Source organism: Bactrocera tryoni, chromosome 5, assembly GCF_016617805.1.
Source record: "Bactrocera tryoni isolate S06 chromosome 5, CSIRO_BtryS06_freeze2, whole genome shotgun sequence".
In the NCBI taxonomy this organism is placed as follows: Eukaryota; Metazoa; Arthropoda; class Insecta; order Diptera; family Tephritidae; genus Bactrocera; species Bactrocera tryoni.
Genome location: NC_052503.1, coordinates 39750418 through 39776839, shown reverse-complemented (window position 1 = coordinate 39776839; position 26422 = coordinate 39750418). Strand labels below are relative to the sequence as shown.

General features: G+C 33.5%; 8 protein-coding genes across 13 annotated transcripts; 4 read left to right on the top strand and 4 right to left on the bottom strand.

The window, feature by feature from the left end:
- Positions 1-318: 318 nt before the first annotated feature.
- On the bottom strand, positions 319-3414 carry LOC120778170 (protein KRI1 homolog). Its single transcript, XM_040109906.1, has 6 exons — positions 3235-3414; positions 2877-3176; positions 2474-2813; positions 1556-2417; positions 1335-1498; positions 319-1261 (listed from the first exon to the last, which is right to left on the bottom strand). The coding sequence occupies exons 1-6, from the start codon at positions 3353-3355 to the stop codon at positions 526-528; spliced, it is 2523 nt and encodes an 840-aa protein (XP_039965840.1). The 5' UTR covers positions 3356-3414; the 3' UTR covers positions 319-525.
- A 345-nt stretch (positions 3415-3759) lies between these two features.
- Positions 3760-4428, top strand: LOC120778714 (autophagy protein 12-like). Its single transcript, XM_040110676.1, has 3 exons — positions 3760-3901; positions 3955-4091; positions 4150-4428. The coding sequence occupies exons 1-3, from the start codon at positions 3853-3855 to the stop codon at positions 4270-4272; spliced, it is 309 nt and encodes a 102-aa protein (XP_039966610.1). The 5' UTR covers positions 3760-3852; the 3' UTR covers positions 4273-4428.
- Positions 4418-5498, bottom strand: LOC120778713 (NADH dehydrogenase [ubiquinone] 1 beta subcomplex subunit 5, mitochondrial). Its single transcript, XM_040110675.1, has 4 exons — positions 5314-5498; positions 4982-5205; positions 4724-4830; positions 4418-4667 (listed from the first exon to the last, which is right to left on the bottom strand). Exons 1-4 carry the CDS (start codon positions 5396-5398, stop codon positions 4526-4528), a joined length of 558 nt encoding a protein of 185 aa, XP_039966609.1. The 5' UTR covers positions 5399-5498; the 3' UTR covers positions 4418-4525.
- Positions 5499-5958: 460 nt separating this feature from the next.
- On the top strand, positions 5959-8090 carry LOC120776892 (eukaryotic translation initiation factor 3 subunit L). The gene is made up of 4 exons (XM_040107949.1): positions 5959-6101; positions 6254-6732; positions 6791-7763; positions 7822-8090. Exons 1-4 carry the CDS (start codon positions 6072-6074, stop codon positions 7954-7956), a joined length of 1617 nt encoding a protein of 538 aa, XP_039963883.1. The 5' UTR covers positions 5959-6071; the 3' UTR covers positions 7957-8090.
- A 439-nt stretch (positions 8091-8529) lies between these two features.
- On the bottom strand, positions 8530-12373 carry LOC120776893 (rho GTPase-activating protein 68F). Of its 5 annotated transcripts, XM_040107954.1 has the most exons (10): positions 12287-12373; positions 11478-11613; positions 10990-11003; positions 10795-10920; positions 10573-10608; positions 10427-10491; positions 10234-10364; positions 9435-10162; positions 9270-9376; positions 8530-9201 (listed from the first exon to the last, which is right to left on the bottom strand). In XM_040107954.1, exons 5-10 carry the CDS (start codon positions 10598-10600, stop codon positions 9001-9003), a joined length of 1260 nt encoding a protein of 419 aa, XP_039963888.1. In that variant the 5' UTR covers positions 10601-10608; positions 10795-10920; positions 10990-11003; positions 11478-11613; positions 12287-12373; the 3' UTR covers positions 8530-9000. The 5 variants fall into 5 exon arrangements, with proteins under 5 accessions (XP_039963888.1, XP_039963884.1, XP_039963887.1 ...); XM_040107950.1 differs by lacking the exon at positions 10990-11003; XM_040107953.1 differs by lacking the exons at positions 10990-11003; positions 12287-12373 and adding an exon at positions 11962-12195.
- Positions 12374-12591: 218 nt separating this feature from the next.
- Positions 12592-14302, top strand: LOC120777587 (acyl-coenzyme A diphosphatase FITM2). The gene is made up of 3 exons (XM_040109001.1): positions 12592-12686; positions 12757-13432; positions 13489-14302. Exons 2-3 carry the CDS (start codon positions 12919-12921, stop codon positions 14190-14192), a joined length of 1218 nt encoding a protein of 405 aa, XP_039964935.1. The 5' UTR covers positions 12592-12686; positions 12757-12918; the 3' UTR covers positions 14193-14302.
- Positions 14303-14488: 186 nt separating this feature from the next.
- Positions 14489-18654, bottom strand: LOC120777588 (ganglioside-induced differentiation-associated protein 1). The gene is made up of 4 exons (XM_040109002.1): positions 18180-18654; positions 15519-15711; positions 15275-15457; positions 14489-15101 (listed from the first exon to the last, which is right to left on the bottom strand). The coding sequence occupies exons 1-4, from the start codon at positions 18339-18341 to the stop codon at positions 14611-14613; spliced, it is 1029 nt and encodes a 342-aa protein (XP_039964936.1). The 5' UTR covers positions 18342-18654; the 3' UTR covers positions 14489-14610.
- A 3271-nt stretch (positions 18655-21925) lies between these two features.
- Positions 21926-23995, top strand: LOC120778591 (differentially expressed in FDCP 8 homolog). 2 transcript variants are annotated; one of them, XM_040110461.1, is made up of 3 exons: positions 21926-22693; positions 22839-22883; positions 23071-23995. In XM_040110461.1, the coding sequence occupies exons 1-3, from the start codon at positions 22015-22017 to the stop codon at positions 23793-23795; spliced, it is 1449 nt and encodes a 482-aa protein (XP_039966395.1). In that variant the 5' UTR covers positions 21926-22014; the 3' UTR covers positions 23796-23995. The 2 variants fall into 2 exon arrangements, with proteins under 2 accessions (XP_039966395.1, XP_039966396.1); XM_040110462.1 differs by lacking the exon at positions 22839-22883 and having other exon boundaries at positions 21927-22693.
- The last annotated feature ends 2427 nt before the right edge of the window (positions 23996-26422 follow it).

Sequence of the window (26422 nt, the reverse complement as noted above, 5' to 3'; positions counted from 1 at the left end):
TGCATACATAAAAATGTGAATTCTTAAATTTGACAAGCGGTTCCATTAACGGTTATCTACAATGGCTTTTGTTCGACGCTTTTGCTATTGACAGAGTGTTGTTGTCAATTTTGCAGGGTTTCTATTTTTTGTATATGAATGCTTTGTAGGCAAGAAAAATTACAAACATATATTACTTTGCTACTTTTTTAACGGATAATCCTTGAAAACTATTCAAAAAGTTTTATACAGAACTGTACCGGATTAAAATAACAACTCATACTTATTAGCTTATAAAAATAAATTTTATTATTGCATACATTTAGTGTACACAATATTAAACTATAACTCTTCTTTTCCATTTTGAGCATATTGCGCAAATATAATTTATATATGTACATTTAAATAAATATTTCCATTTTATACAGTGAAATTAGTAACTTACAAAAAGGCAAATAATCTTAAAATCTATTTTTACACAAAAGTTAAAAAAACGACGTTTTCTTTTCAATGTAAAAATTATTTAAAATGTTACTTTAAATGAAATTAGTTTTGGGGCTTTCCAAATTTCTGCTTTTTATGGAATTTTTTCGGGTTGATTCCATATGCCCTTAAACGATCGTCACTAACGTTTACTCCATCCTTGGAATCTTTGTTACTTGAATCGAATTTCTTTGAATTCGGTTTAAATTTCTTTTTCTGTATTTTGTTGGATACAGACCGAGAGCTCTGCTCCGAGTTTGCTTGGCCGTTACCTCTTCCTTTATTATTTTTATTCCCTTTAAACGGATTTGGTTTATTTGGGTTACTTGATTTGGTTTTACCAAACGCTGAGTTACTCGACTCTCCGACAATAGAGCTGGTTGCACTTGTCGAAGAAGATTGATTATGTTTAGAGGATTTAAATGGGTTAGGCTTATTGTCTTTTGGCGATTGGTTGTTTGAATTTTGATGTGCTGATGTGCTGGTTTCTGGCGCAGCATTGCTAGCTTTAGATTTACGTTTTTTACGCTTCTTTTTACTATTTGTTTGCGCGTCTTCATTTATTTTTGCGCTTTTGTCAGCCTTCGGATTTGGATCATCCAACTTAAGTTTTTTGTCTGGAATTTCGTTACTGTCGTTAATGCTAGACGATTTATTGGTTTCCTCTTCTGCTTGAGCTTTACGCTTATTTTTATTCTCTATTTTACTAATTTCAGTATTGTTTATTAGATTGTTTTCAGTGGATTCAGGATTTGACTGTGCAATTAGTATATCCTCCTCAGCGCCTTCATCGTCCGACCTACGACCATAAATTATTGGAGAAATTTTGTATAATGCATATAAATAAATAGAAATTATGTGTTAAATCTTACCCTTCGCCATATAAACTTTTAAATATTTTTCGTTTAAGTGCTTCATTTTTGGCTTTCAATTTATATAATCTTTGATCCTTCTTTTCCAAGTGTTCTGGTCGAATCTGGATGGTTTTCTTTAAACTTGCCCATTGATTAAGTTCCTTATTTTTAGCTAAAAGTATCTAAAGGAAGAAAATATTTAATAAAATTATATATGTGGTAAGGTGCATGCGCATCACCTCCTCTATGGTGAGGCCGAAATCGTTTGGCGTTGTCTCTGTATACTTAAAACGGCATGGAATGTCGCCAATCATATCTTCACAATCCAACTTATAGTATTCATCAATATATTCTTCATAAGTTTTCTCATCGACTGGATCAAACACTGGTTTATCGGTCTTAATCATTTCCATAAATTGGCTCTTACGACCTTTTCGGCCTTTTCTCTTTTTTGTATTTTCAATAAGTTCTTTTTGCAATTGTTCTTTAGCCGCCTCGGGATCATAATCACAATCCATATTGAAGTCTTCATCTTCACAATGAGTATCATTATAATATTCGCCATCTTCCACATTCGGATCATAGTTGTCCCAGTCCTCCACTTTTAATTCCTCAATATCTGATGGACATTCTGGTTTTTCTTCGCCTTCGTCCACTTGATAATATTCGTCATTGAATATTTCTTGCATTCGTCGATCATGCGCTTCCGGATCAAAGTCTTCCTCAAGCTCTTCGTCTTTAAAGCCAAGTTCTTCATTGCCGGTTACCATTTTAATTTTTTGTATTTTATCCTCAATCTCTTTTCGCTTCATTTCTTTTACTATTTCTAGCTCTTGCATTTTCTGTTCCTTTTCAAACTTTTTGCGTTCTTTTATTTCTTGCCTTTTTTGTTTCCTCCGATCGTCGGTTTGGCGTACGGATTGCTCAATTGTTCTAGGATAGCGTTTTATGAACTCAGCATCGGGTTCTTCGAAGCGGAAATTGTATTTTTGTTCAAATTCCGCTTGTTTTTCCAGTTCCTGTTCGTCCTCCGACAATGGTTGATTATCCCCAACGATTTCATCATAAGTGGGAATATCTGAAGACTTGGTGTTTCCATAACTACAAAAAATAACAAAATGAGTATTAATTTATATTTCTTCATGAGTTATATTTACCCTTTATTCAAAATATAATCTCGTAAAAAGCGTTCACTTTGTGGCAAGTTGTTACTGTTCCAGTAGTTTTTAAGGGGTTTTAAGGATTCTTTTATGGGATCTTCTATGTCGTCCTTTTGTCCAGCCAGCCATTTCAAGTAATCTGCATCTTCTTTGTCTTGCTCGTCTTTCGTTTTATTTCTTTTTTTGAAAATTCCTCCAAAGGCGTCTTCATTAGCTTCATCGTCCTCTGAATCGTTTTTGTTAACCACATTCTTAAATTCTTCTTTTAATTTACGCTCCTCTTCGGCGAACGTTGGTGATGGTATTCGATTTGGGGTATCCTCTTCGGAATCTATTTCTTTAAAAAAAAAAACTTAGCATTACGCCAATATTTTTGTAGAAATTATTGCATTGATCTTACCATCTTCAAATATTCCGCCTTTGTCCAAAATAACTTGACGTTCATAATCCTTTAACGTTACTGGTTTATGTTTTTTATCTTTTGTCACATTTTTTTTATCTTCAGCTTCATCGTTATCTTCATTTATAGATTGGAAAAATTGTGTGCTTTTATCATATATCGTTGGATCCTTATTTTTTAATGACGACAAGGTTTTAAGGAATTCTTTATCAAATTTTATATCGACCACTTCATCTTCTTCTGACGACGACTCACTATCACTTGATGACTCGGAATTAACATCATATCCACGATCCTTAACTATAAACCAAGTAAACTTAGTAAATACTTATTTAACTTAAAAAAACAACTTACTTACATTTTTTTAATAACTCCTTTTTACGAAAACTATTATATGATTTTGCATACTCCTTATTGGTGCTTATTTGGAGATCCTCTCCATCACTTTCATCTGATCCTTCAAACAAATTTCTATTCATTCTGGCTTACAATTATATTTTATTTTCGGAATCGTATTAAATTGAAGGAAAGCTAAATATTCAAAACAATTTTCTTTCACACGTGCATCGTCCAACGTCAAACTAGAGAACGTATATCATAAAATTTACGTTCTCTGGTCAAACCTACAAACTGCCTTACCATCAATTTCACAAATTTTGTTGATGTTTTGTATGACTTTTGGCAGAAAACGTACGAATATACGCGAATACTAAAATAAAATAAATCCGACTAATTCTTTTGTAATAACATCAGATTTTTGTATGAAATATATGTTAGTTGGTTTACGATTTATAAATATTTCTTCAAAAGTTTATGTAAACTCAAGTTAACTTTTTCCCTAGTGGCAACGAAGTCACTTTTATCGATACACATTGTTGGGCAAACAGCTGTTGTATAGTAATTTGTTTTTGATAAAACAGATTATTGAAATATACACTTTGTAAAAGAGGAACACCTTCTAATAAATAATACAGTCATGGCGGATACAGAGGATAATTCCATAACTGAGAAAGACAATTCAAAGAGTGCGTATGAAGTCATGTTAAGAGTACTTTTAAATTATTGGATTTTTTTTTAGTTTGTATACTACTCAATGCTACAGGCAATGTTCCGATAATCAAAAAACGAAAATGGACAGTAGATCCTAACAAAACGGTCAGTTGGATACAGAAGTTTATACACCAATATCTAAAACTAGATGCAAATGAACAGATCGTAAGTTTTCCATATCATAGAAAAAAATCTCGTGTAGTTTACGTTTAATATTTTTTAGTTTCTTTATGTTAATCAAACCTTCGCTCCTGCACCGGATCAAATTATAAAAAACCTCTATGAATGTCATGGAACTAATGGGAAACTTGTTCTTTATTATTGCAAAAACCAAGCTTGGGGTTGAATAATCAATACAATATAGGAGGACTATCTTAGTAGTATTAAGATGTATGTATATGTATTATATGTACATATAATCACTATGATTGTAGGTACTTATAAGAACTTATTTAATATGTTTAAGTAATTTTTATATTAATAAAAAATCGTTTAAGAGCAACCTAATGCGTTTATTTTAACTATTAATTGGAACATTACAATCTCCAATTTTTAACTTTAATCATCGTTTTTTTACAAATAAAACCGATTTAAAACATTTATTTAGTGCCTCTTATTGATTCCAATTGATCGGCAGCCTCTTTAGAAATTCTATGATATTTGGCGATGGCAGGTCTGTAGTAATAGGCTTTGTAATCATTACGTTCCGCCATTTTTTCATTCACCTCTTTCTCAAGTTGTCTAGAAAATTAATGAATATAATATTTAGATGAAAATTATATTAATATTTCTCTTACCTTATCATAGCTTTCTCATTTTCTTCAAAAATATGGTGCAAGGCTTTTTCGTATTCTTGTTGCGGAGAAGGATAGATGTACCGAGCAATAAAGCGAGAAATTGGGTGCTGAAATAATAAATTATCAAAATTTTAGTTTCATATCATTAGAGCTACATTCTTTTCAGTCAATATACATATAAATTTTTATTACGTTTTTGCCTCCTTCGCCGCTTTTATATTAAACATAAATCAAATTTGTATATCTTGGAAAACCAACCTTATGATATTCCCAATGTTTGGGCTCGTAACCTTCTGGAATTTCGGTCAACTGAGCTGGGCCAATGAAAATGTTAGTGTACAAAACAATTCCTGTAATCGGAATAAGACCGATCATGACGTAGAAGTGCAACAAATCTTTGAACTTATTCCACTGGAATCGAGAAGGCTGTATTGTGAACTGATGATGGTCATGTCCAGATTTTCGTATCTGCTGTTGTACGGCTAAAATATTTATAATTTTATAAGGAAATAATTTGTTTGAATAGAATATACCAGTTGCGTAATGTAATTGGCAAAAAAGCGCCGCAACTTCAAAGTATAATTACTCACCATTTCGGCAAACTGGTGAGTTTAAAATGTTCCGATATTGTGATAAAGCCGTCAATGGACGTGAAATGCTGCTCCAAGAGACCATTATTTAGGATGCAAAATGAAGGAAGTTTTGCAGGAAAAACAATGTGAATAATAAAAATACTCCACTATCCGTTTAGAGCAGGTGTGAGAAACGTCAATGTCAAATTTGACACCAAAGAATGAAAGAGATGAGAAAGAGATTTACAATCAAAACAAAAACTAAACAGAAAAGTTTTATTTAATAAAGAATGTTAGAATACCGAAAAGAGCTCTGTCATTCTTGATATTAGACAAGCGATATTTAATTTAATGTTTTATTTTTGTGCTTAAAAAATGTTTGTGCTTAAAAAATAAACTTAATTGATATAAATGAACAAATGTTACATTTTGAGTAATAGTGTTGATTAGAGGATAGGGACACTTTGCAGTGGATCGTATACTTTTGAAAAATAAGTTAATTTTTCTTAATTTCTTAGTTATTTACATATCCTAGTATTTATATATGTTTTATTCATGTCCACGATTTAGTAATAATAAATGAAAGTTGGCAATCTCGGTTACTTCATTCATTGACAGTTTCTTCAGTCGTTATAGCAGTTCTAAAAACGAACAGGTCGATTGGCTTGCAATTAAATACTCTTTTTCGTGGCATAGACTTTTGCGGGCGTGCTTATATTCTAAGTCACGGCTTAAATCTTACAATATTGTTGGTGAAAAAACTATAACTTAGCATCATGTATAGCGGAGAGGATTATGGAAGTGCTGTGAGTTAATTTGTATATTTAAAAGTATCAATAATTGATGAACAACACCGAGTTGTAAATTTTATAACATAACCATACTTTCTGGTTGTGGTGACAACAATCAACTGAGTATTAATTTTCAGTGATCAATTTACTTCCCTTTATCATTTTAGGACTACTATGACGATTATGGACACACCGGCGATCCGCAATTGGATATGGAATATGAACGTAGTTACTACGCAAGTCGAATGCCAGACAATGTAAAGTTTTTCCTTCAAAACTTCTGTCAGGCCATTAAAGAGGGTGTACTATTCGATATACAAAATATGTACGAGAATACGTTCCCACAAATTAGTGACCATCATTTCGATAAAAGCGCTTGGCCTGATGAGCAAGAAGTAGCGTCAATTGTAGATAACGATAAAGTTTTCTTAATTTTATACAAGGAATTGTACTACCGTCACATTCACGCCCGTATACCTGGCGGTCCTAAATTAGATCAACGCATAAATTCATTCTTTAATTATTGCGATTTCTTCAACCTAATAATTTCATCACAAAATCCAGTATCATTGGAATTACCTGATATCTGGTTGTGGGAACTAGTTGATGAATTTGTTTACCAATTCCAAAACTTTGCGCAATACAGGTAATTTAACATTAAAGTTCTTAAGTTTCGTTTATTATTACAACATACTATATTATAGAGCGCGTCTTACTGACAAGACACAGGAAGAGATCCAACAACTTTGTGTTAATCATAGTAATGTTTGGAGTATACTCTGCATATTAAACGTTCTTCATTCTCTTGTGGATATTTCAAACATTAAGAAACAACTGGAAGCAATTTCCCAAGGAAACGATCCCCAAACTGTTGCTGGAGAGTTTGGCGAATTGTCGTTTTATAAAATGTTGGGTTATTTCTCTTTGGTAGGCCTCTTGCGTGTACATTCACTGTTGGGCGATTATTATCAAGCTATTAAAGTACTGGAACCTATAGAAATCCACAAGAAGTCGCAGTATTCTCATATACCTGCCTGCCAAATTTCAACTTCATACTACGTTGGATTCGCATACATGATGATGCGCCGTTATGCTGATGCTATTCGCACTTTCTCTGAAATCCTCTTGTACATTCAACGCACCAAGCAGTTGTACAGCACGCGCTCGTACCAAAACGATCAAATTAACAAGCAAGCTGAACAAATGTACCACTTGTTGGCAATCTGCCTTGTTTTACATCCACAATGCATTGATGAGTCAATTCAACAAGTTCTTCGTGAAAAGAATTATCATGATGCTATGTTCAAGATGCAATGTGGCGATTTGGAAGTATTTAAATCGTTCTTCATCTTCGCTTGTCCACGATTTGTTAGCCCATGCCCGCCCGCCGCCGATGCTCCGATGGAGGATTACGTTAAAGATCCAATGGAACATCAACTGATGGTGTTTATGGATGAAGTGCGTCAGCAAAAGGACTTGCCTACAACACGTTCTTATCTCAAACTGTACACAACATTACCATTAGTCAAATTGGCCTCATTTATCGATTCTAACGCCAGTGAAGATGACGTTTCAAAACTGCTTATCCGTTTGCTTTGTTTTAAGCACAAAATGCGTAACTTGGTCTGGACCAAGGGCTCTAGTGGTTTAGAAGGCTCTTTCAAATCTGGTTCAGAGGTAAATTTGTTTTTTTTATATTAATTTACTTGGTTCTAAAGATTTTTTTCTTTTGTAGTTGGACTTCTATATTGATGATGATATGATCCATATAGCCGACACGAAGATTTCACATCGTTATGGCGACTTCTTTGTTCGAAAAATAATGAAGTTCAATGATCTTAACCGTAAATTGAAGAACATCCACATTTAAATGGTGCACCAGCAAATTATTTGTAATCATTATTTTATTTATAGAAAATGCGCATAAAAAAACAACCGTTTGCAATGTAAAATTATAAGGAAATAGCAAACCTCATACGAAATAAAGTTTGTAGAAGCGCCAATTATTTATTTTTTTTTATTTTACTACCAAACATTTACATGCGTTATGAAATTATAAGTATATTGTCCAAGGAGTAAAGACGATCGGTATTTTTTAACTCCCACTGTTGTGGTGCCATTCCTTCAAACCGAGATTATTGCAAGTGAAAATGAGAAGATGGTCATTTCAAAAACTCCCAAAAAATCCATTAGCAGGCGATGAAAATATGGAGAGAAGTACTCTTAAGAGCAAAGAAAAAAGGTTTGTGAAGGTGACTTCGTGAGTTAATGTTTAAACAATTTTGATAAGCCTCCTCGTTAGGCTAAGAGTAAGAGGCAGTATTAAAACTTTGCTCCATTTACTACTTTCAAATGAAAGGACTTCGTATGTGATTAAAATTATTTCATAAAAAACAAAATTTTCTGCATGAATTTCTTTGGTTATACGAATTTAAAACAGTAATTATATTTGAATAGAAATAAGTTTACAAAAAATATATATTTTTTAAATTGTACACACATCATCAATCACTAAACCAACAAAACGTTTCAAAAAACAAGTTTTACTAGAATTGAAAGTGATTTGTATTTAAAGAAAATACACTCAAATTTGACATAAAAATTGCTGCTCATCCTTCACTCTACACTCTTCTATTTTGCTACGACATTTTGCTTCAGTGTCATATACACCCTGTGTTATTTAAAAGTGCATTCGTTACTTAAACTCTTTGTAGTGATTCAAAGGGGATTTCTTAAAATTCTCTTAAATTTTTTAAGCTTAAAACTATATATGATGAAATCTTATTCCAATTAGTATATAATACAAACTTGTGCACCGACAAACTTAAAGTCGGGTGCTATTCGTTAAACCTATACTAAAATACACAGTTCCATTAATATTTGCGCGTTGTGCACCACTCTTACACTGCCTAGTTCAGCCGATGGGGGTATGACCTTGATTGACATCGATCAGATAAATGTCCTTGTGATTTTGCAACACAAAATCAATAAATGCATTTATCGGTCGAATATCCTCCAAGGTAGTGTTATTCCTGTTCGACCATAAAAAGTTTGGACCGAATACAATAGCTAAATTTGACGATGTCATTTTGTTTAGATCCTCACATTCCATAACCTGTAGATATATGTAAAATATATTGTATAAAAAAACGAAACGCGAAAATGTTGGAATGTAAGACTTACGCGGACTAGAAATTCGACTAAGTACTTAAAAAGCTCATAGTTTTCCTCAGGTAGTTTTTCCCTAATAAGCTGCGTCACATTACGAGAGCGTTCCTCCTTTTGCCAATCTGATAAAACAACATAAAAAATTATAATTTCCCAAACACATACAGCATATTTGTTTACCTAGGAAACTAGTGATGTTATCGTACAACTCGAATGTGAGTAGTGGTTCACTTAGATCACGCAAAAAGCTTTTTAGCAGGCCAGCAATGACGTGAACATTGACATTTGACAAGTCCACATCTTCTCCCCGATTAACTCGCTCTTTTAGTGCAATTATCTCGGAATGATTTCCTGAACGACGAAATATACCCTCTGTGTCAATCATGCCAGTGATGGACAGAGAGTCGACGCATTTTCGTACTATTGGTGGTATGGAGTTGAGACATGGACTGTTGGATACGATGAATTTAAGCGGAGCACCAAACTGCACTGTATTGGCCATTTGTTTTGTTGTGTTGTTGTTACCTCCTCCGTATCCGTATCCAAAGCTAGATGAGCTGCTTTTACTGCGAAATAATTGTTCGTCAAAATCACATACGCTATCGGGTACCTTTATCTTTGAGAGACCCAATGCTTGACGTAATTCATCCAAACTGGAAATATATACGAGTTTTTGACGAAATTTGTCGCTAATGAATGGACTAAAAAATTTCCAAATGAAACGTATGAATAATGTAGGATGAACTACATATAGATTTTTGAGATTTTTTCGAAAATTGCGGTCCAATTCTTTATAAGAATTCCAAAGCAATTGCGCCGATGGTTTGCTATGTTCCCTAAGACCTTGATGAAAATATACGAGAATATAATCATTCTCTACAAATGGTTCGATTTCTTTTATAACATCACTGAAATGGAGAAATATAAATGTAAATGTAAATAAAATATTTTAAGGAAGCAGTAAACACAAAACACAAACCATATGAATTTTTCCATTTGAGCTTTCTCAGGAAACCGTGATGCATAAATTGCAAATATATGCCTTCCCTGCTTGTCAGTGCCAAGAAAATCGCATCTATTTTTAACGATACCAATGGCCTCAGACTGTTCCTAAATACGTGCACAACAAAATATATATTTTGTAAGTTAAAATTGTTATTTATTTAACTAACCTCCCTCAACTGATCGAAATCGTCTTCCAGCGGATTTACTATCTCCGCAGGCTCGATGTCTTCGTCTGAAAGTAAATCATATGTTTTATTTTAACATTTTTTCCTTATACATATACATATGAACATATGTAGTTTAGATGACTTACCTTCTGCTAATACGAAATCGTCAACCATAACATCCTCTAAAATAGAATTAATATTTCAGCTGCAATCACAATAATCAACTGTGGACATTTGACAAAATAATCGATTGCATTATTAAAAATAATTTGTAAATCTAATTGTTATCCTTGCATTTCATACACATTAAATAATTATATTCAAATTCAAATGTCCACAATTTTGATAGAGGCAAATGGGGTACATACTTTGCAACGGTGTTGGCGATAGTAATTCTGTATCGTCAAACTCCAATTTGGGTTCAAAGTCATGCAAGTCTGACAAACTCGGCTGAGGCTCTTCGGAATTCTCCACCACCGGATTTATCGCTGGTCCTGCGGGGGTAAAATAACGAATTATTTCCAAAAACAAATATATGTAATTATATGACATACTAATCTTACAATTAATTTTTAGCCTTTAAGCGGCAAGAAAATTGTGTTTTGATGATTAATAATGAAGAGAAAGTTGATCATTTAATGTATTTCTCAAATAGTTATTAAAAAATTATCAAGCAACATTAGTAAATGTGTACAACACATATCAAACAAGACAAGCGGTAAACTATTTTGAAAATCACAACATGCAGCATATAATCATTTTTATAAAGGAATTCAAATGTAAGTAAACAGGCAAAATATAATTTTATATCGTTTGAAAGCAAAACTAATGTTGACTTATACATATGTATATCCCCAATTTGATACGCAACTATATATAACAGCTAATGTATACCGATAAATATTTCCAAAATATTGATGAGATTGTGCTATAAAATTTCTATACCCATAATTATAATTACAAATTTAACTTATATGTTTAGTAAACATATTTTGAAATAAATGTTTGATCATGCTCCTTTATTAACACTTCATTCAAGCTATATACTTACCAGGAAGCCGAGAGGTCGCATGGGCATTTCCTAGCGTGATATCCATTGCCCAAGGCTTTTGTGTCACAGTTTTAATATTTACACTGTTTTAAAGGTTGAAATAGTAATTTTGCTTCTGTGTTCCTATTTTAGAATGCTATAAAGAAAAGAGGAAGTATTCAAAACAATAAAAAATATGAATGAGAATGTGTCAGTTAAAAAAAAATTTACTAATATCATTGAATGGGAAATACGCTTTGTTAGGTTTCGATGATAAGAGCTAGATAAGATTTCAACTGTGTGAGATACTTATTATTGAAAGTATGAATATGCTTCCTGTTGCATGAAATGATCGAAGCAAAGTTTTCAATTTATTTCATATTTTTATAAAGCATTTCCATTAAACCATGACGTCATACAATAAACGGGAAAATATATTGTGACATGCAGATACACTTCAATATTTGGTAGCGAATTAATCAAGCAATGAAATGTTTACGATAACCTTTTTTAAAGTTCACTATAGCCATTGTTTGGCCTTTAAACACCTAGGCACTCGGAGCCATCAAATAAGCAGATTCGCGGATATGCATTTATGTATATGTTTTTATAAATGTAATTTGCTTATCAAAGCTTTGTTGTATACTATGTGTATTTTGTGTTGCTGTGGTTTTAATGAGTTGGGTGTGTTTGTGCTACTATGCTATTTCCACCCAAGAAAAAGGCGCACAATTAACACTTTACAAATTTCACACTTTTGTTAAAATACATTAAAATGTAATATAAGTCGAAAATTAAAGCATACTTGTTAAAGTAGTGATTAATTTTACCTTTAGCTTTACTTGTTTTCCCTTTTATTCCGTTTGACTTTACAACTTTTTCTACGCCTTTTGCTTTGTAAATTGGCGTTTAACGGGCAACAGTGTTGTTAACACTACATTTTATGCCAAATCAGAGGGTAAAAAAAATTATTATTTAATCAAATATCTCATTACATTTTTACATGTTGAATTTTCTGTAAAATTTTTCTTAACACTATTTTACGAAAATATTTTTAATAAGAATGTCTGTTTTGCTTGATTATAAAGTTCAAAAATAGTTTTTCGTTATTAGTTTCGAAATGGAAACTCTGTTTCTAATTTGACATTTGCAAAAGTCCGAGCTCCCAAAATAAAATTACAGATGACCAGTGCAAACAGCAGGTGAACTGAAATATTTTATAGTGAAATGGTAAATTAAGAATACATCAGAAAGATTTAAATAAGAAGGAATTATGTTGTAATATTTTTTGTAATTTTAGATACGCTCAATACGAATAAGTTAATGACTTAATTACAACAGAAGCTTAAATTTAGCGGCGAAAGTGAATCTTCTTTACATGTGAAAATATTGTGAACTTTGACACATTGCTTCACTTTCACTATAAGTGAGAAATATATATTATAGGTATATATTACAAAGAATGGCTACAAAACGACGACCTTTGCGTACGAGCACTGCCGGTCCGAGTTCCTCCAACATGAATTTTAGACCGGGTGGTCCAGATGTGAAAAGAGCGGAGGCTAAAGGTACACGACCTACTGCGGCCCCAACCAGCGTTAGGGAGATACTTGTTATGATGGTTATGCATGCATGTAAAAAGACAATTTTCTTTGATACCAATCTAAAAGTAGCTCTATACTTGGGTAGTTTGTTCTTGGTGTCGTTGATCGGCGATTTTATACCATTTCCAAAAACATACTTTGCCCGTTCAGATAATTTATTTAATGTATACTTTGTAAAAGTTGGTTGGGGTTGGACATTAATGCTAACAGTGCCGTTTCTTGCAATGACATCGTATACTCTATGTTGTGGTGACATGAAAAAAATGCTTCGACATCATATCCCTCGAATTGTCATTGCTACCTTCTTTTGGCTTTTCTGGACTAAAATGTTTAACATAATCGAAACATCTTATGGACGTTGTACCGTGAAAGGTAATTAAAATATTTGCACTAATAGTAATATTTCTAAAATAAATTTTTTATTTTAGGTTTCGGAACAAAATCTGCCTGTCTGAAGGCAGGTCATTTATGGAATTGTTTCGATATATCAGGACACGCATTTATTTTAATACATTCGAGCTTAGTTTTAATTGAAGAAGCTCGTCCAATCATTAAGTGGGAGTCTATTAAAGACTATCTTCGCAATGAAATACACGATCGTAGTATTTCCGAACATTCAAGCACAAATCCATTAAGAAATTTATCAGAAGAAGAAATGCGTAATCTTCAATTTCTTTATGATCGACTAACGCCAATTATACGAACATTATTTATTGGCATGTCGACGCTACAATTGTTATGGGATGTAATGTTAGTTGGCACTATGCTTTATTATCATCACATGGTAGAAAAAGTAATTAGTGGCATAATTGCAATATTAACATGGTACTTTACCTACCGATTTTGGTATCGAACAACTTTATTACCAGATCCAGCTGGTAGTGGATCATTCTTTTACCAACGAGAGAACAAAGATACCTTTGTTTATGGCAGACGACCGACTATGACAACAACAGGTCCTACCGTCAATGCCGGAGGTCGAGGCAATGTGCCGACAGGTGCCTTCGGTGGATTAGCAGCACAACCCAAATTTATGGGTATGCCATTGTATACGAATTTGCGGACTGCGACCACGGCTGCTAGTGGTAATCAAACTGGTGCTAGCAATAACGGCGTGGATTTAAACTCATAGTACTCTATGAGATCACTTATTTTGTAAATCTAAGTTGGTTGTTTGTCAAATAATTTAATTGTTCGAATTTGTTGTTTAGTATATTTTGATAGAAAGTGCGTAAAGTGAAACCTAATGAGGCTTACTGAAATGGTAATGGTATATTCTTAATTAATATAGATATTTAAATTTAGTAGTGTATTAGATCCAAACATGACAAAAATCTTCTATTTTTCTACATTTAAATTATGGATAATCCCTTTAATTAAATTTTTAACGATGTACATTTTTATTGGTAAGAGTGATTAACAAGTAAATAAACCATTACCGTTACAACTCACTTTTTTTTATTGATTTACTTCATTTAATGGTATTTGCCAGATTTATGTACATACATATATTTTTATATACAATGATTTTCCGTGAGCTCAGAACTCATTTATTTATGAGCAAGAGCAGCGAACATGGCCATGCCCAGGAATCCTGCACCGGCACCAATTTTATAATTGGCCGGTGTATTCTGCCAGATGTCCTTGAGTATTTTAAAATTGCTCGGCATCAGTTTTTGATACGTAGGACGTTTTTTGAATCGCAGAAAATAACTTTCTACATATGGTAATTTACCATATGCCCAATAGTAGTTTTCGAATCCCAACTGATAAAGCCTATGCAATAATAAACCGAAACTAACATCAGCTAAAGAATATTCGTTGGAAATCAACCATTCGCGCCCAGGGTTTTCCTTGAAGTCATTGTCGATGTATCGTAAAACATTGTTGACGGCATCGAGTATTTTCTGGAATTCAACCCGAGATTGAACTAACCGTTTGCGTCTGTCTTGTATATCAAGCTTGCGCAGTAGACCCGATTTATTTGTTTCGGCATCTTCGATGGACCTTTTCAACAATTCATAAACTTTCTCATTATTTTCTGAAATTAAATAATTAATATGGAATGTAATCAGGATTAAAAAAATTTTAATTAAAAAAATTGAAATTGGATGTTTGAATTTTGCTAAGTATTGAAAATCAAAAATCGAGTTTTAGCTTTCCATCTCAAATACCATAAATAAGTAATAATTCTGTGTTTATACACAAACTCACTCAGACATGATTTACGAATAGGTCCAATAAATGGTGGTTTCGGTGTCAACTTTAGATCGTCGTGGATGAAAGAGCCCAAACTAAGTGCACCCACGGGCAATTGATTTATTATGTTGTCGTAGAACTCCATTTTTTTGAATTCATCGGCATTGTTGCCACGCGGCTTCAAGGCGCTATGGATCCCTAGATTACAATCAAAATACTGTGACTTACAAAATATCTTTAATTAATTATGTTGACTTGCCTCCTCTATATTTATTTTCCACATAACTGATAATGTGATTGGAATCGGGTATTATAAAAGTGCCATCTTGCAGGACAGGAACGTCTCCCTTTGGATTGAGGTTAAGGAACCATGTAGAATACTGTTCGCCGTTAGCCAAGTCAATAGCATATGGCACAAAGTCAATATTCTTCTCGTAGAGTATCAAAATGACCTTAAAAATTTGAAAAATTATTTGAAAATTTGACAAAATGTATAAGAACTAAAAAGTATTACTAAATTATAGTTATTATTAAATAAGACCTAAGTTTAAAAATGCTTTTAAGTATATAATGTATAAATATGTAAGTGACCTCAAAATTATTTATCAATCAAAACAGCTGACAGTTTTGCGGTATTATATTAGTATAGAATACAACTTTAATATATTATAGAGAGAAAAATTACGAAAATATAAATAAAGCAAAAAATGTTTTGTTCAATTCTGTACACAGGTCTTATTGTGTAACAGTTATATGTATTGAACCAGTACCGAAGCTTTTGCAAATGGTAAATAGTGAGGAGCGAATTCATAGTAGGTTGAAACCTACTGGAAACAAAAGATAAAATAACGAAAATTTAAAAAAATAATTTACGGGCGATCTGAGGTCGAGAAGAGGAAGAGCAGGAACATGATTGAAGTTTTAAGTGATAAAAACGGCTTAAACGGTTTAAGCTACGAGTCCTATAAAAAAACAGTTATACGGCAAAGTTGTGGGTAATGAAAAGGTCTACAACTTTAGTATCAACACGTTTGGCCATACCCTCAAAATTTACGTCAAAATTCAAATATCTAAGATTTTGTGTGTTTTTTTATTTTTATCTTGTACAAAAATAAAATTTCTTTCGCGAAATTTGGTGTAAACTTACAATCTTATGTTTCATACAAAATGTATTTTTTAAATTTAAAATATTAAGGAATATCGAAAAACCCTAATTTTCGATCAAAAATTCTCACGTTAAAAAATTAGATGTTTTTAGAAATATATATATTATTATGGTACATTTCATTTACAATCCTCAAAATCTCAACCCGATCTCTGATGACGCTAAAAATTCCTTCACTGCGGCAGTGATTTCAGCTTTCTCTATGGATGAAAAGCTCTGTACTTGAAGATATTGTTCTTACAATGGCCTAAGGCCAAAAAATTAAAAATTTACAAATAACGGTGCTTTTACAAAAAGTTACTCAAAATTTTAAATATTTTGAAATATGTATGTATGTACATTCGAACAAAAAAAAAAACGCGCTTAAGGGGTTACATGCGTTTACGGGTTTCAAAAAATCGATTTTTTTATTAAATTCTACAACACCTCTAGAATATTGTCCTAAATTTAAACTTTATCCGAGTAATAATTTCGGAGATACAGCCTTGAGGCTAAGTGCGGCGTCTTTAAATGCGTTTTTCTCGAAACTGTGCCTTTGAGGTCAGTTGGCAAGATTTCTCAAGAACCCTTCAACCGATCTTCAAGAAATTTTACATAGGTCTTTGAGATACAATTCCTAAAAACGTGGACAAAGGATTTTTTTTTTCGATTACAACTATTTAAACAAATATGTCTAGAAATTTTCACAGAATTTTTTTTTTTTAATGTCTGCCAAAAATCCTATTTTCAGTTTTTTTCTTTCGTCCAAGTTCTAAGTTAAGGTTTTAACTAAAACACGTATTTTTTCACTTTAGATGATCCTGTAAGGAGTTATCCTGCCAACAAGGGCGCATCTTTTTTCTCGAGGAGTCCCCGAAAATGGCGTCGCAATGGCCGGGTTTAAAATATTTGTTTCCAAAAATTTCAGCATTTCTTTGATAATGTGTATATTTGTAACAATAAAAAATTCGAATAAAATATTTAATTTTTTATATGAGAAAAAAATTGTTGAATTGTTGTTTTTTTTAACCACTTATGCAGCTGATGTAAACAAACTAGTTGACAGATCGCGCTTATATTTGACATAGTAATTAAGGACAGTATATTTTTTGAAATAACATTTACCCGGAGAATTTAATTACAAAAACCCAAGAATTGTTAAATTTAAACATTTTTCATTATTTTTTTTCGCGGTTTATCGGTTTATATACTACAAAATTATAAAGTAGAAATATGAATGAGAGACAGTATAATATTTTTTCTTTTTCTTTTAATAATACAAACATAGTGGCCGTTCCTTATGGAAAAGTATTGTATTACAAGCGAATTGTATTACTTTCAGTACTTATTTAAATCATTTCTCAAAATAAACTCAGTAACCGCATGCAATACATAATATTATTATACTAATTAACATATGTATGTATGTATGTATTGGTGTGTGTTGCAGCTCTAAATGCTAAAACACTGTTGTCTGAGGTTTGCATTTTCAAAATACGATCTAAATATACATATGTATGTATGTGAATATATGTATGTAGATATTGACTCTCCTCTCGAATGGAGCCAGTATTCACACTTAGAAGCAATTTGTTTTCCTAATCTAATTGAATTTATGTAACTTCCAAGCCTGCCGGTCAAACTTTCCAGTACTTGTAGCGTGTGTAAGTGCAATACATTAAGTTGAAGCTAATTAATTTAAGTTTAAGCACGCCCAGCGACTTGGCGCTCAGTGAGTGGGTATGAAGCTATCACATGATCGCCCACTATACTCACCTTTTGTGAATGGAAGTTATAGGGATGGAAGTAAAGTACTAAACTGTCGTCTTTAAATTGTGGAGCTGTGAACTCCTTCAAGGCTGGTGTCGGTGCAGTTGTCGATGGATGAGTTAGCGTTGTTTGGGTTTTTGCTGCTGTGTCAATATTATTTTCACTCATTTTCGAATTTTGCAACGGAAAAATTTATAAAATTAATATTTTCTATAACTGTATAGTTTTTTATTCAAAGCGCGTATATGTATTTATGTAATTAGTGGTGCGTGAAAGCTAAAACGATATAATAAAGACTAAGGCCGAATAAATCAAAGTTTTATCACATGCTCGACTTTTCAAATTTTCTGAAACACAAACCCTCCGTATCTATGCCTATACATAGGTGTGCGTGTATTAACGGCTGAAAATTGATGAGAGTAGACCACTATGGCTAAAATGAACTGATCGCGTACGAGATTCGTTAACAACTGCGGCAGGTCGTGTTAAATTTGGCTTACATACAAACTAAACAGAGAATTTTTTAAAATTAGTTAATACCTTTAATCTTTGTAGTTGTGTTAGTATGAAAACACACGGCATATAAACGCATACGAAATATTCGCGTGACGAAGGGTTGGCGAATTGGGAACAACAGAACATTCGGTTCTCTCGTTAGTAAACAATTACTAAGTAACCCTGAGATCTTGATTCCAGAAGAGAGCGGCTGACTTTTTTGTATAAATGATGATAAACAAATTTACACTGCTCAGACGTTTATATATATATTTTAATAACTGTAAACATTTCGCCTAAAACAAAATAAATTAATACATGAAGATGTATGTGATGTACCTTCCATCTTGTTATTTTGATGTTTGAATGTGGTTATAACGGGTTTTTAAAAAGGGACGCTACAAAAGTAGACCGATAGGGGCAGCAAACGACGCCATATTTTTCCCGCTTTTTTTACATTTCTCTTCAGTAAGGTTTGGCATTTCCTCATGGAAAGATATATGATCCAATTATAAAAATTGTCTTCCGGAACTCGGAGTCAGTGGCCACAACTTTAAGAGCGCTACGTCCAATTTATGGTTGTCATAATCGTGCTGTCAGATCAACAATTGAGCGTCTGGTGAAAAGATTTTAATCCACAGATATAGTAAAAAATGTTCTCGTCCCAGTGAGACAAAGAAGTGGCCGTAGTGTCGAGAATATTGTTGCGGCTAGCGCATCAATTGAGGAAGACTCAAATCAGTCTCTCAAGCGTTGGGCATCTCTGTGGCGTCGTTGTGGCGAATTTTGAGAAAAGATCTTGGCCTACATCCTTGCAAGATCAAGAATCCATCCACGGGTCTTCATCAAAAAATCATCTTCAGAGATGAGGCTTTCTGGCTGAATGGCTTCGTCAATAAGCAAAATATGCGTTATCAGTCAGGCAGCAATCTACATGTACTTCATGAGTCAGCATTGCATCCCCAAAAATTACGGTTTGGTTTACGTGCCGCGGTGTCATTGGACAGTGCTTCTTCCGTGATGATCGAGACCGGTACCTTGCTGTGAATGGCAATCGCTTACCGCTCAATGATAACCGAGTATTTTTGGCTCGAATTAGATGATATGGACTTGGATAATATCTGGTCCTAACAGGACGGCGCCACACAGCGAATGTCACAATCGATTTATTGAAAACCCATGGTAGCCATGCAATTATTATAAGATTTTTGAACTTCCGGTTGTTGTATTTCGGGTAGTCTGTGAGGTTTATTAAACTCATATATGTAACTATTATTCTACTACGTCGTAATGACAAAAATGGATAAAATTGGGTCAAAACTATTTCAGGCTCTCATATACGAAATATAAGAATTTCAAACTTCCGGTTGTCAATATCTAAGACTACTTAGAAAAATTAACAAAAGGTATAACAGGTGTGAAATGTCACGAATTATCACAGCTCCCGTACATTACACACATACATACATATAACTGATTTTTCTTATTTTTATATCTTGAACAGGGCTTATTAAGTTTGCAACAAAAATTGTAACACCGAGAAGAAAACATCGGAGATTATGAAATACGTATAAAAATAATCAGCATGACGAACTGAGTCGATTTAGCCATGTCCGTCTTTTCTCCCCAAGATACGACTCATTTGTCGGGACTATACCATAATATGTTGTCTGATATGTTGAAGTTTCGACAAATGAGTGGCATCTTGGGAGGAAAGACGGACATGGCTAAATCGACTCAAACCAAACGACCTAAATCATGTCCTTATATGTATATATGTATGTACATAAAAGCAGTTAATTTGAAAATATGATTCATGAAATTTAGCACGAATTATTGCTTTCGATAACTGTGCAATCTCAGAAAACACTTTTAGATCGGATCACTATAACATACATCTCTCATATAAACTGATAGATTAAAATCCAGTCCTTGTATGGAAAACATTTTTGTTTTACATGATACCTTCATGAAAATAGGTATGGATTATTGTCAAAGGCACAATCGTCGAAGAAATTGTTTAGAACGGAACACTATAGCTGGCCGATCAGGAGCGAATTCTATGTGAGTGGAAACTTTTGTATTTGTGAAGAGTGGTACAGCGTAGTGCGCAACTGGGGTTATTTATTGTTGAACAAAAAATTTTGGTAATAACAGAAAATTCGCCTCCGGCTTTGATCTTTGGAAATTGCGGGGGTACAAAATGTTCGGTTACAACCGATCTTAGCTCTTCCTTGCTTGTTTTTATCTAGAATAATATACTCTCCTCTACTTTATCATTCTTGGTTTTTATACTAATACCTCTATACATAAGTACATTAGATAATACATACTAAAGCTAATGCAAATTTCCTCGGAGTGACGCATAATCTAAGTATGTACCAAAACTTATAAAGATATCCCAGTGGTTGTTATACAATTTTTTAAATTAGTATGGAATATGTTTGTCAACTTAACAGTTATACATACATATTCGAATAAAGTGGGGACCCCAGATGCTTACAGCGGAATCGTGCCAATGCGGGTCAAGTGAACAACAGATGCTGCACATTTCCTGCAAAATTCTTCGAATTTACTTTAGGAATGTTTTCTGCCGCTACAACAACAACAGCATCGGATCATGCGTAGCCATTTTGTTTGCCGTCTTGAACATTTTAAAATATTTTAAATGCATCAATCGACATTGATTATTATATTTGATTTTCCAAAATGCTACCTGTATAAAATAAAATAAGATTCTGCCCTAGTTTCGCACGGCTTTGGAAGCATTTCATAATTTTTCAAACTACAAATTTTAGTGAGATATTAATTCTTGTTCTTCGTTTTAGCTAACAGCTACTAACAGTCATGAAACAAACATGATAGCTTGGGATTTACTAGCAACAGGGTATTTCTCAAAACAGCTGTTTTTTATTATTGTCAAAATAAACAATGCATTTATAAACCAAATAGATTCAAAGAGTGGTGTTACTACTAATCGGTAGAAATCGATGACTTTTCATCGCATAACAAGTATTTACTATATTCATACCGAAGCATTTTTATTTATTTGGACGTGTGTTTTCACGCAAATTGTCAGAAAATTCCCCTTTTTATAGATTTATTTATTTGTTCATTAGAACTTATTTCTTTCAGCTGTAATTAGGATATTTGTATATTTTACGATAAGTATGTTATCGAAAAAAGTTTGATAACTTTTTACGCTAGTTCGCCCACCCTTGTTTGCTAAACAAGCAACACTATTTTTCAGCTGTTTTTATTTGGAATTTGAGTTCGAGGACAAACATTTTATTATTTCTTTTAACTCTTTGTCAAATGATGTTTTCATTTTGAATATCACAAAATTATGAATCCGCTTCGAGGCAGTTTAGCAAGTATACCAGGAGCTTTGAGCTCCTTCATCAGTGAAAGTGCTTCCAGTTTATTACAATATAATAGTTTGAACAATAGTGCTGCAGGGGCTCAAGATGATGACGTTAGTTCTACTACGTCTCAAAGTGATAAATCATATCCCATACCATCATCATTAGTAAAAGAACAATGGCGATTAATCTTTACTTCCGACGCTAATGTCCAAGATTTGGAAGCTGCAATCGCCCATTGTCGTGATTTGGTTATGATCTCAGATGAATGTAGTGAAGAACGCCGTTGGTTAGTACGCCATTTAGTCGATTTACGTTACTCTCTTAAAGAGCTACAATCGGCAGAGTCTGATCCTTTGGAAATAGCTCCTCATGTAAAGACAGTTGTGGGTCATCACTTCAACGTTCAGCGAAGTGGTCATATTGGTGCACGTCAATATTGTGATCATTGTAGTGGCCTCATATGGAGAATGATCCAATCAAGTTATGTGTGTACAGACTGCAATTTTATAGCGCATCAAAAGTGTGTGGACAGTATAATACGAATATGTGCGCATGTAGTAGCGTCTGAGCGGCGCTACCCTATCAACGATATATGTCCAGAAATTGGATTGGCGGCTCAGAGATATAAGTGTCCTGAATGTGGAATTTTACTCAATTTTAGTAAGTTGAAAAAAATTCAAAACTAATCATTATAGATCAAGAAAAAAAGAGAGTTAAAGTTTCGCTACAAGAAATGTTCATAAATCGTTTCAACTACATATTCCAAATGTAACTATTCTTTTGTTAATTTTTGTTTTTTATTTAGCTCTACCCAAGCCGATTAGCTGTTTTGGTTCAAATAAAACAGAGGGTAAACTCATTACTTTCTTATCAATTAAAAAATCTATTTGCACAGTTGTAACAAAAAATTTAATCGGCATTCACCACTTATCTATACGGCTTATTTGCTTTAATTTTACGTAGATCTTTTGAAACTAACATTTAACCTAAACAATGAACTATCTCAAAATATATTAAATTTGTTTTTATTTTGATAGAAAACTCGTGGATTGAACCTCGACTTTGCGATTACAGTGGTCTTTATTATTGTCCAAATTGTCATTGGAATGATTATAGCATCATACCCGCTCGTGTTGTCCATAATTGGGATTTTACACTATATAAAGTATCACGTGCTTCGCTTCAGGAAATAAATCTATTTTACGAAAAACCTTTGATAAAGCTGGAGGAGGCTAATCCGAAATTATTTGTATTCTTGGAGAAATTGGGAAGTGTAAAGAAGTTACGCCAAAATTTATTTTACATGAGAAAATATTTGCTGGAATGCCGCCCAGCAACTGAGGAAAAGCTTCTGGATAAGCAAATAACTAATCATCTTAACAACGACAATGTTGGTGCTAATGAATCACGTCGCCATCTAATACAATCCACCGAATTTTATTCAATAAATGATTTAGAACTTATTGAAAAGGGCATTTTAGTCGATTATTTGCAAAAAGTGTTTAATGCTTTTGATCAGCATATACGGAACTGCGAACTGTGCCGCGCCAAAGCGTACATATGTGAGATTTGCGGCAATAATGAAGTGATATTTCCTTTCGATGATGGTTGTATTATGTGTAATAAATGTAATTCTATCTACCATCGTGTTTGCATGACCCGAAAAAATATGTCATGTCCGAAATGTATACGTTTGCAAGAGCGGAAAAATCATTTAGGAAATGTTAATGCTGAAGATATAAGTGATACGGACGATATTTAGTAGTTTAAGCCTTTAAAATGATAAATTAGAATTAATGCTTTGTAACCACATACATATGTATATTTTTTAATTATATTTTTTATGTATAATACCTAAAATTGTCCTGTATATAAATATTGTATGTACATAATTATTTACATGTTCGATTGTCTTTTGATATTTACGGAAAATATTAAATTCAAATATACTTTAAAAAATTATTGTATGCTCCTTAATAAAAATCGGAAGCAGATGTGACTGATTTGAACGCTACCTTAGCATTGGGTAATTAACAACAAAAAGTTTATAAAAGGTTATAAGGGATTGGATTCAGAAGTTATGTGGTTAAAAACTGTTATCTGAGTTAAAAAAAAGAAAATACGTGGGTGTGTATAAATAGATAATAATTTGATGAGTTATGAAATGAGGATTTTATTACAAAAATTAAAATAACCTAAGAATAATATTTGTAAAGGCCAATTGAAAAGTTCCCGGCCTGCCGTAGTAAAACACATTTTTTGGCAGCGGTTTGTTTCGTTTTTTTATTCAACATGGTTCCCTTCAAGGGTGATACACTGATTATAGCGACACTCCAACTGTTCAATGTCGTTTCTGTAGTACGCTTTGTTCTTTGCTCCAAAATAGATCTCAGTTTCGGCGATCAGCTCTTCTTCGGGCGCCCACTGCGTTTCCCGTCTTCGGTGCTCATTTCACCACGTCTAAACTTAGCATACCAATCCTTAATGGTTGATTTTCCTGGCGCAGTATCCGGAAACTCCTCATCAAGCCAAGCTTTTGCTTCAACTGTATTTTTGCCCTTCAAAAAGCAATATTTTATCAACACGCGAAATTCCTTTTTATCCATTTTTTCACAATAACAAAAGTTGTTTCACTCAAAATGTTATAATTCACAAACTAATAATTCGACAGCTGTCAAATTTTTACATTCGCATTTTGAAGGTTAGCGTTAAATAAAACTCATATAGTTTAATTCTAATAACGACATCTATGTGTCGGGCCGGGGACTTTTCAATTGACCAGCTGTGTATCCAAGACATAAACCGACGAACTTTTGGCAAATGATATACGTTCTATGTCACGTATATACGTTCTCTGATATACGTTCGCTGCTGATGCCACAGCAAAATTTGAAAGAAAATATTTTGGAGAGTTTTAATACGTTCTCAGCAACTGTGTTCATTCCGTATACCATATTTTTACAAGCCGTTAAAATGAATTTCCTGTGATATTATGGTTGAACTTCCTGGCACTAATTAAACTTAATACCAGAATTTTTTGATTTCAAATTAAACATTTACCACCGTTATTTAGAACATTTAGGGCATACTAATTCAATCAGCGTATACCGGCTTCACTTAAGTTCGACCGAAAATTTGAATCTGTGGTATTTAGATATACTCATAGATAGACAATTAAATGAGGATTGCACCCCCACCTAAGGTCTATTGTGCCCTCTTCTAAGTCACAACGACTCACTTAGTCCCAGTATATTGAGAAATTCCAATGTACTGCTAGGAGTTATTGAGGCGATATGATCCCTATTTGGAAACATGTATCCAAGGGCCTTTATCCAAGGTATACAGAGTGCTGTGCAGTCAATTAGCAGTTATTCTGAATTTTCAGCTCCTTGTCGCAGAACCGGTAATTTGCACAAGATCCATGTTATATAAGTGTTTCTTGAGCTTGCAATGGCCTAGAGAGGTTGATTTCATACTTAAAGCTGCTAAACTTGTAACCTCCTATTAGCAACTTGGCATGGTGCATGCCTTGGAGTTGTTGCCAATACCTCTCCCTGTTCACTCATCCTTGCGGAGCAGCTCTTTTATGGTATTGGTTAGGTTCTATCATGTTGGTGAATGCTGTGGAGCGTGCGAGCTCATCAGCCAGTTCATTCCCGACTATATCTTTGTGAAGCAGATAAGGTGCAGGATAAGGACAAGGTTACGATCTGATAGACAGCCGTTCAATACACTCTTACACCGGTAGCGATTTGATATCGTACGTATTTATCGCTTTAAGCGTCACTCAAGATGCGATAATTGCGTTGGAGGTTTAGGCTTACGCACCGTCTTATAGGAAAGATCTCTTCTTGGAATATGCTCCGAAAATTTCCCATAGCTATGGGGAGTTTGGTATAGCTCGAGAGTGGAATCTTTCCATTCAGCTTTGCTGCTAAGGATTGAGCCAATGATATTGCACCTCTTAAGTCCTTCATACGCTATGTAATAAGATAACCTTACCTCTACCAATTTCTGCTGCGGCCATTTGAAGCAGTGTGTGTTTGGCTATCTGACACGCAGATGGCTCGTTGCAGCTTCGAAAGTTGAAGTCTATCGAATAATAATAATCTTGGTAGAGACAAAGTCCTTTACTGATATTATATTTTTAACCAAAGTATTCCAAGCTTCTCTAAGTAAGTTATCGTTATCTCTCTCCAAAACAACTCTATTAATACCCATTTTGGACGTCAGTTACGGCGAATAAGTCAATTGTACTAATTTGGGACATCAAATATACCCCACCCAAGATTGCTGTAAATGCCAACTGAACATTCCTGTTTAATGAAGGAACTAAACTCAAAGACAACTGCACACAAACCTCAGCTTATTTGCCAAAGGAATGGTGCT

Excerpts from the sequence above, each read along its gene's own strand:
- LOC120777588 (XM_040109002.1), bottom strand. The coding sequence starts at position 18,341 with ATGAGTGAAAATAATATTGACACAGCAGCAAAAACCCAAACAACGCTA. Across the intron at positions 15,712-18,179 it reads ATAACTTCCATTCACAAAAG|GTCATTTTGATACTCTACGA; the intron begins GTGAGTATAGTG and ends CAAATTTTTAAG. Across the intron at positions 15,102-15,274 it reads TATTCGTAAATCATGTCTGA|AAAATAATGAGAAAGTTTAT; the intron begins GTGAGTTTGTGT and ends ATTTAATTTCAG.
- LOC120776892 (XM_040107949.1), top strand. The coding sequence starts at position 6,072 with ATGTATAGCGGAGAGGATTATGGAAGTGCT. Across the intron at positions 6,102-6,253 it reads GAGAGGATTATGGAAGTGCT|GACTACTATGACGATTATGG; the intron begins GTGAGTTAATTT and ends TTATCATTTTAG. Across the intron at positions 6,733-6,790 it reads CAAAACTTTGCGCAATACAG|AGCGCGTCTTACTGACAAGA; the intron begins GTAATTTAACAT and ends ACTATATTATAG.
- LOC120778713 (XM_040110675.1), bottom strand. The coding sequence starts at position 5,398 with ATGGTCTCTTGGAGCAGCATTTCACGTCCATTGACGGCTTTATCACAA. Across the intron at positions 4,831-4,981 it reads AACATTGGGAATATCATAAG|CACCCAATTTCTCGCTTTAT; the intron begins GTTGGTTTTCCA and ends TTATTATTTCAG. Across the intron at positions 4,668-4,723 it reads AATGAGAAAGCTATGATAAG|ACAACTTGAGAAAGAGGTGA; the intron begins GTAAGAGAAATA and ends TTAATTTTCTAG.
- LOC120777587 (XM_040109001.1), top strand. The coding sequence starts at position 12,919 with ATGGCTACAAAACGACGACCTTTGCGTACGAGCACTGCCGGTCCGAGT. Across the intron at positions 13,433-13,488 it reads TGGACGTTGTACCGTGAAAG|GTTTCGGAACAAAATCTGCC; the intron begins GTAATTAAAATA and ends TTTTTATTTTAG.
- LOC120778714 (XM_040110676.1), top strand. The coding sequence starts at position 3,853 with ATGGCGGATACAGAGGATAATTCCATAACTGAGAAAGACAATTCAAAG. Across the intron at positions 3,902-3,954 it reads TGAGAAAGACAATTCAAAGA|TTTGTATACTACTCAATGCT; the intron begins GTGCGTATGAAG and ends ATTTTTTTTTAG. Across the intron at positions 4,092-4,149 it reads TAGATGCAAATGAACAGATC|TTTCTTTATGTTAATCAAAC; the intron begins GTAAGTTTTCCA and ends AATATTTTTTAG.
- LOC120778170 (XM_040109906.1), bottom strand. The coding sequence starts at position 3,355 with ATGAATAGAAATTTGTTTGAAGGATCAGATGAAAGTGATGGAGAGGAT. Across the intron at positions 2,814-2,876 it reads AGGCGGAATATTTGAAGATG|AAATAGATTCCGAAGAGGAT; the intron begins GTAAGATCAATG and ends TTTTTTTTAAAG. Across the intron at positions 1,262-1,334 it reads AAAAGTTTATATGGCGAAGG|GTCGGACGATGAAGGCGCTG; the intron begins GTAAGATTTAAC and ends TTATGGTCGTAG.
- LOC120776893 (XM_040107950.1), bottom strand. The coding sequence starts at position 11,523 with ATGGATATCACGCTAGGAAATGCCCATGCGACCTCTCGGCTTCCTG. Across the intron at positions 10,365-10,426 it reads ATTTCGATCAGTTGAGGGAG|GAACAGTCTGAGGCCATTGG; the intron begins GTTAGTTAAATA and ends GCACGTATTTAG. Across the intron at positions 9,202-9,269 it reads TAGTCGAATTTCTAGTCCGC|GTTATGGAATGTGAGGATCT; the intron begins GTAAGTCTTACA and ends ATATATCTACAG.
- LOC120778591 (XM_040110461.1), top strand. The coding sequence starts at position 22,015 with ATGAATCCGCTTCGAGGCAGTTTAGCAAGTATACCAGGAGCTTTGAGC. Across the intron at positions 22,694-22,838 it reads TGGAATTTTACTCAATTTTA|CTCTACCCAAGCCGATTAGC; the intron begins GTAAGTTGAAAA and ends TTTTTTATTTAG. Across the intron at positions 22,884-23,070 it reads TGGTTCAAATAAAACAGAGG|AAAACTCGTGGATTGAACCT; the intron begins GTAAACTCATTA and ends TTATTTTGATAG.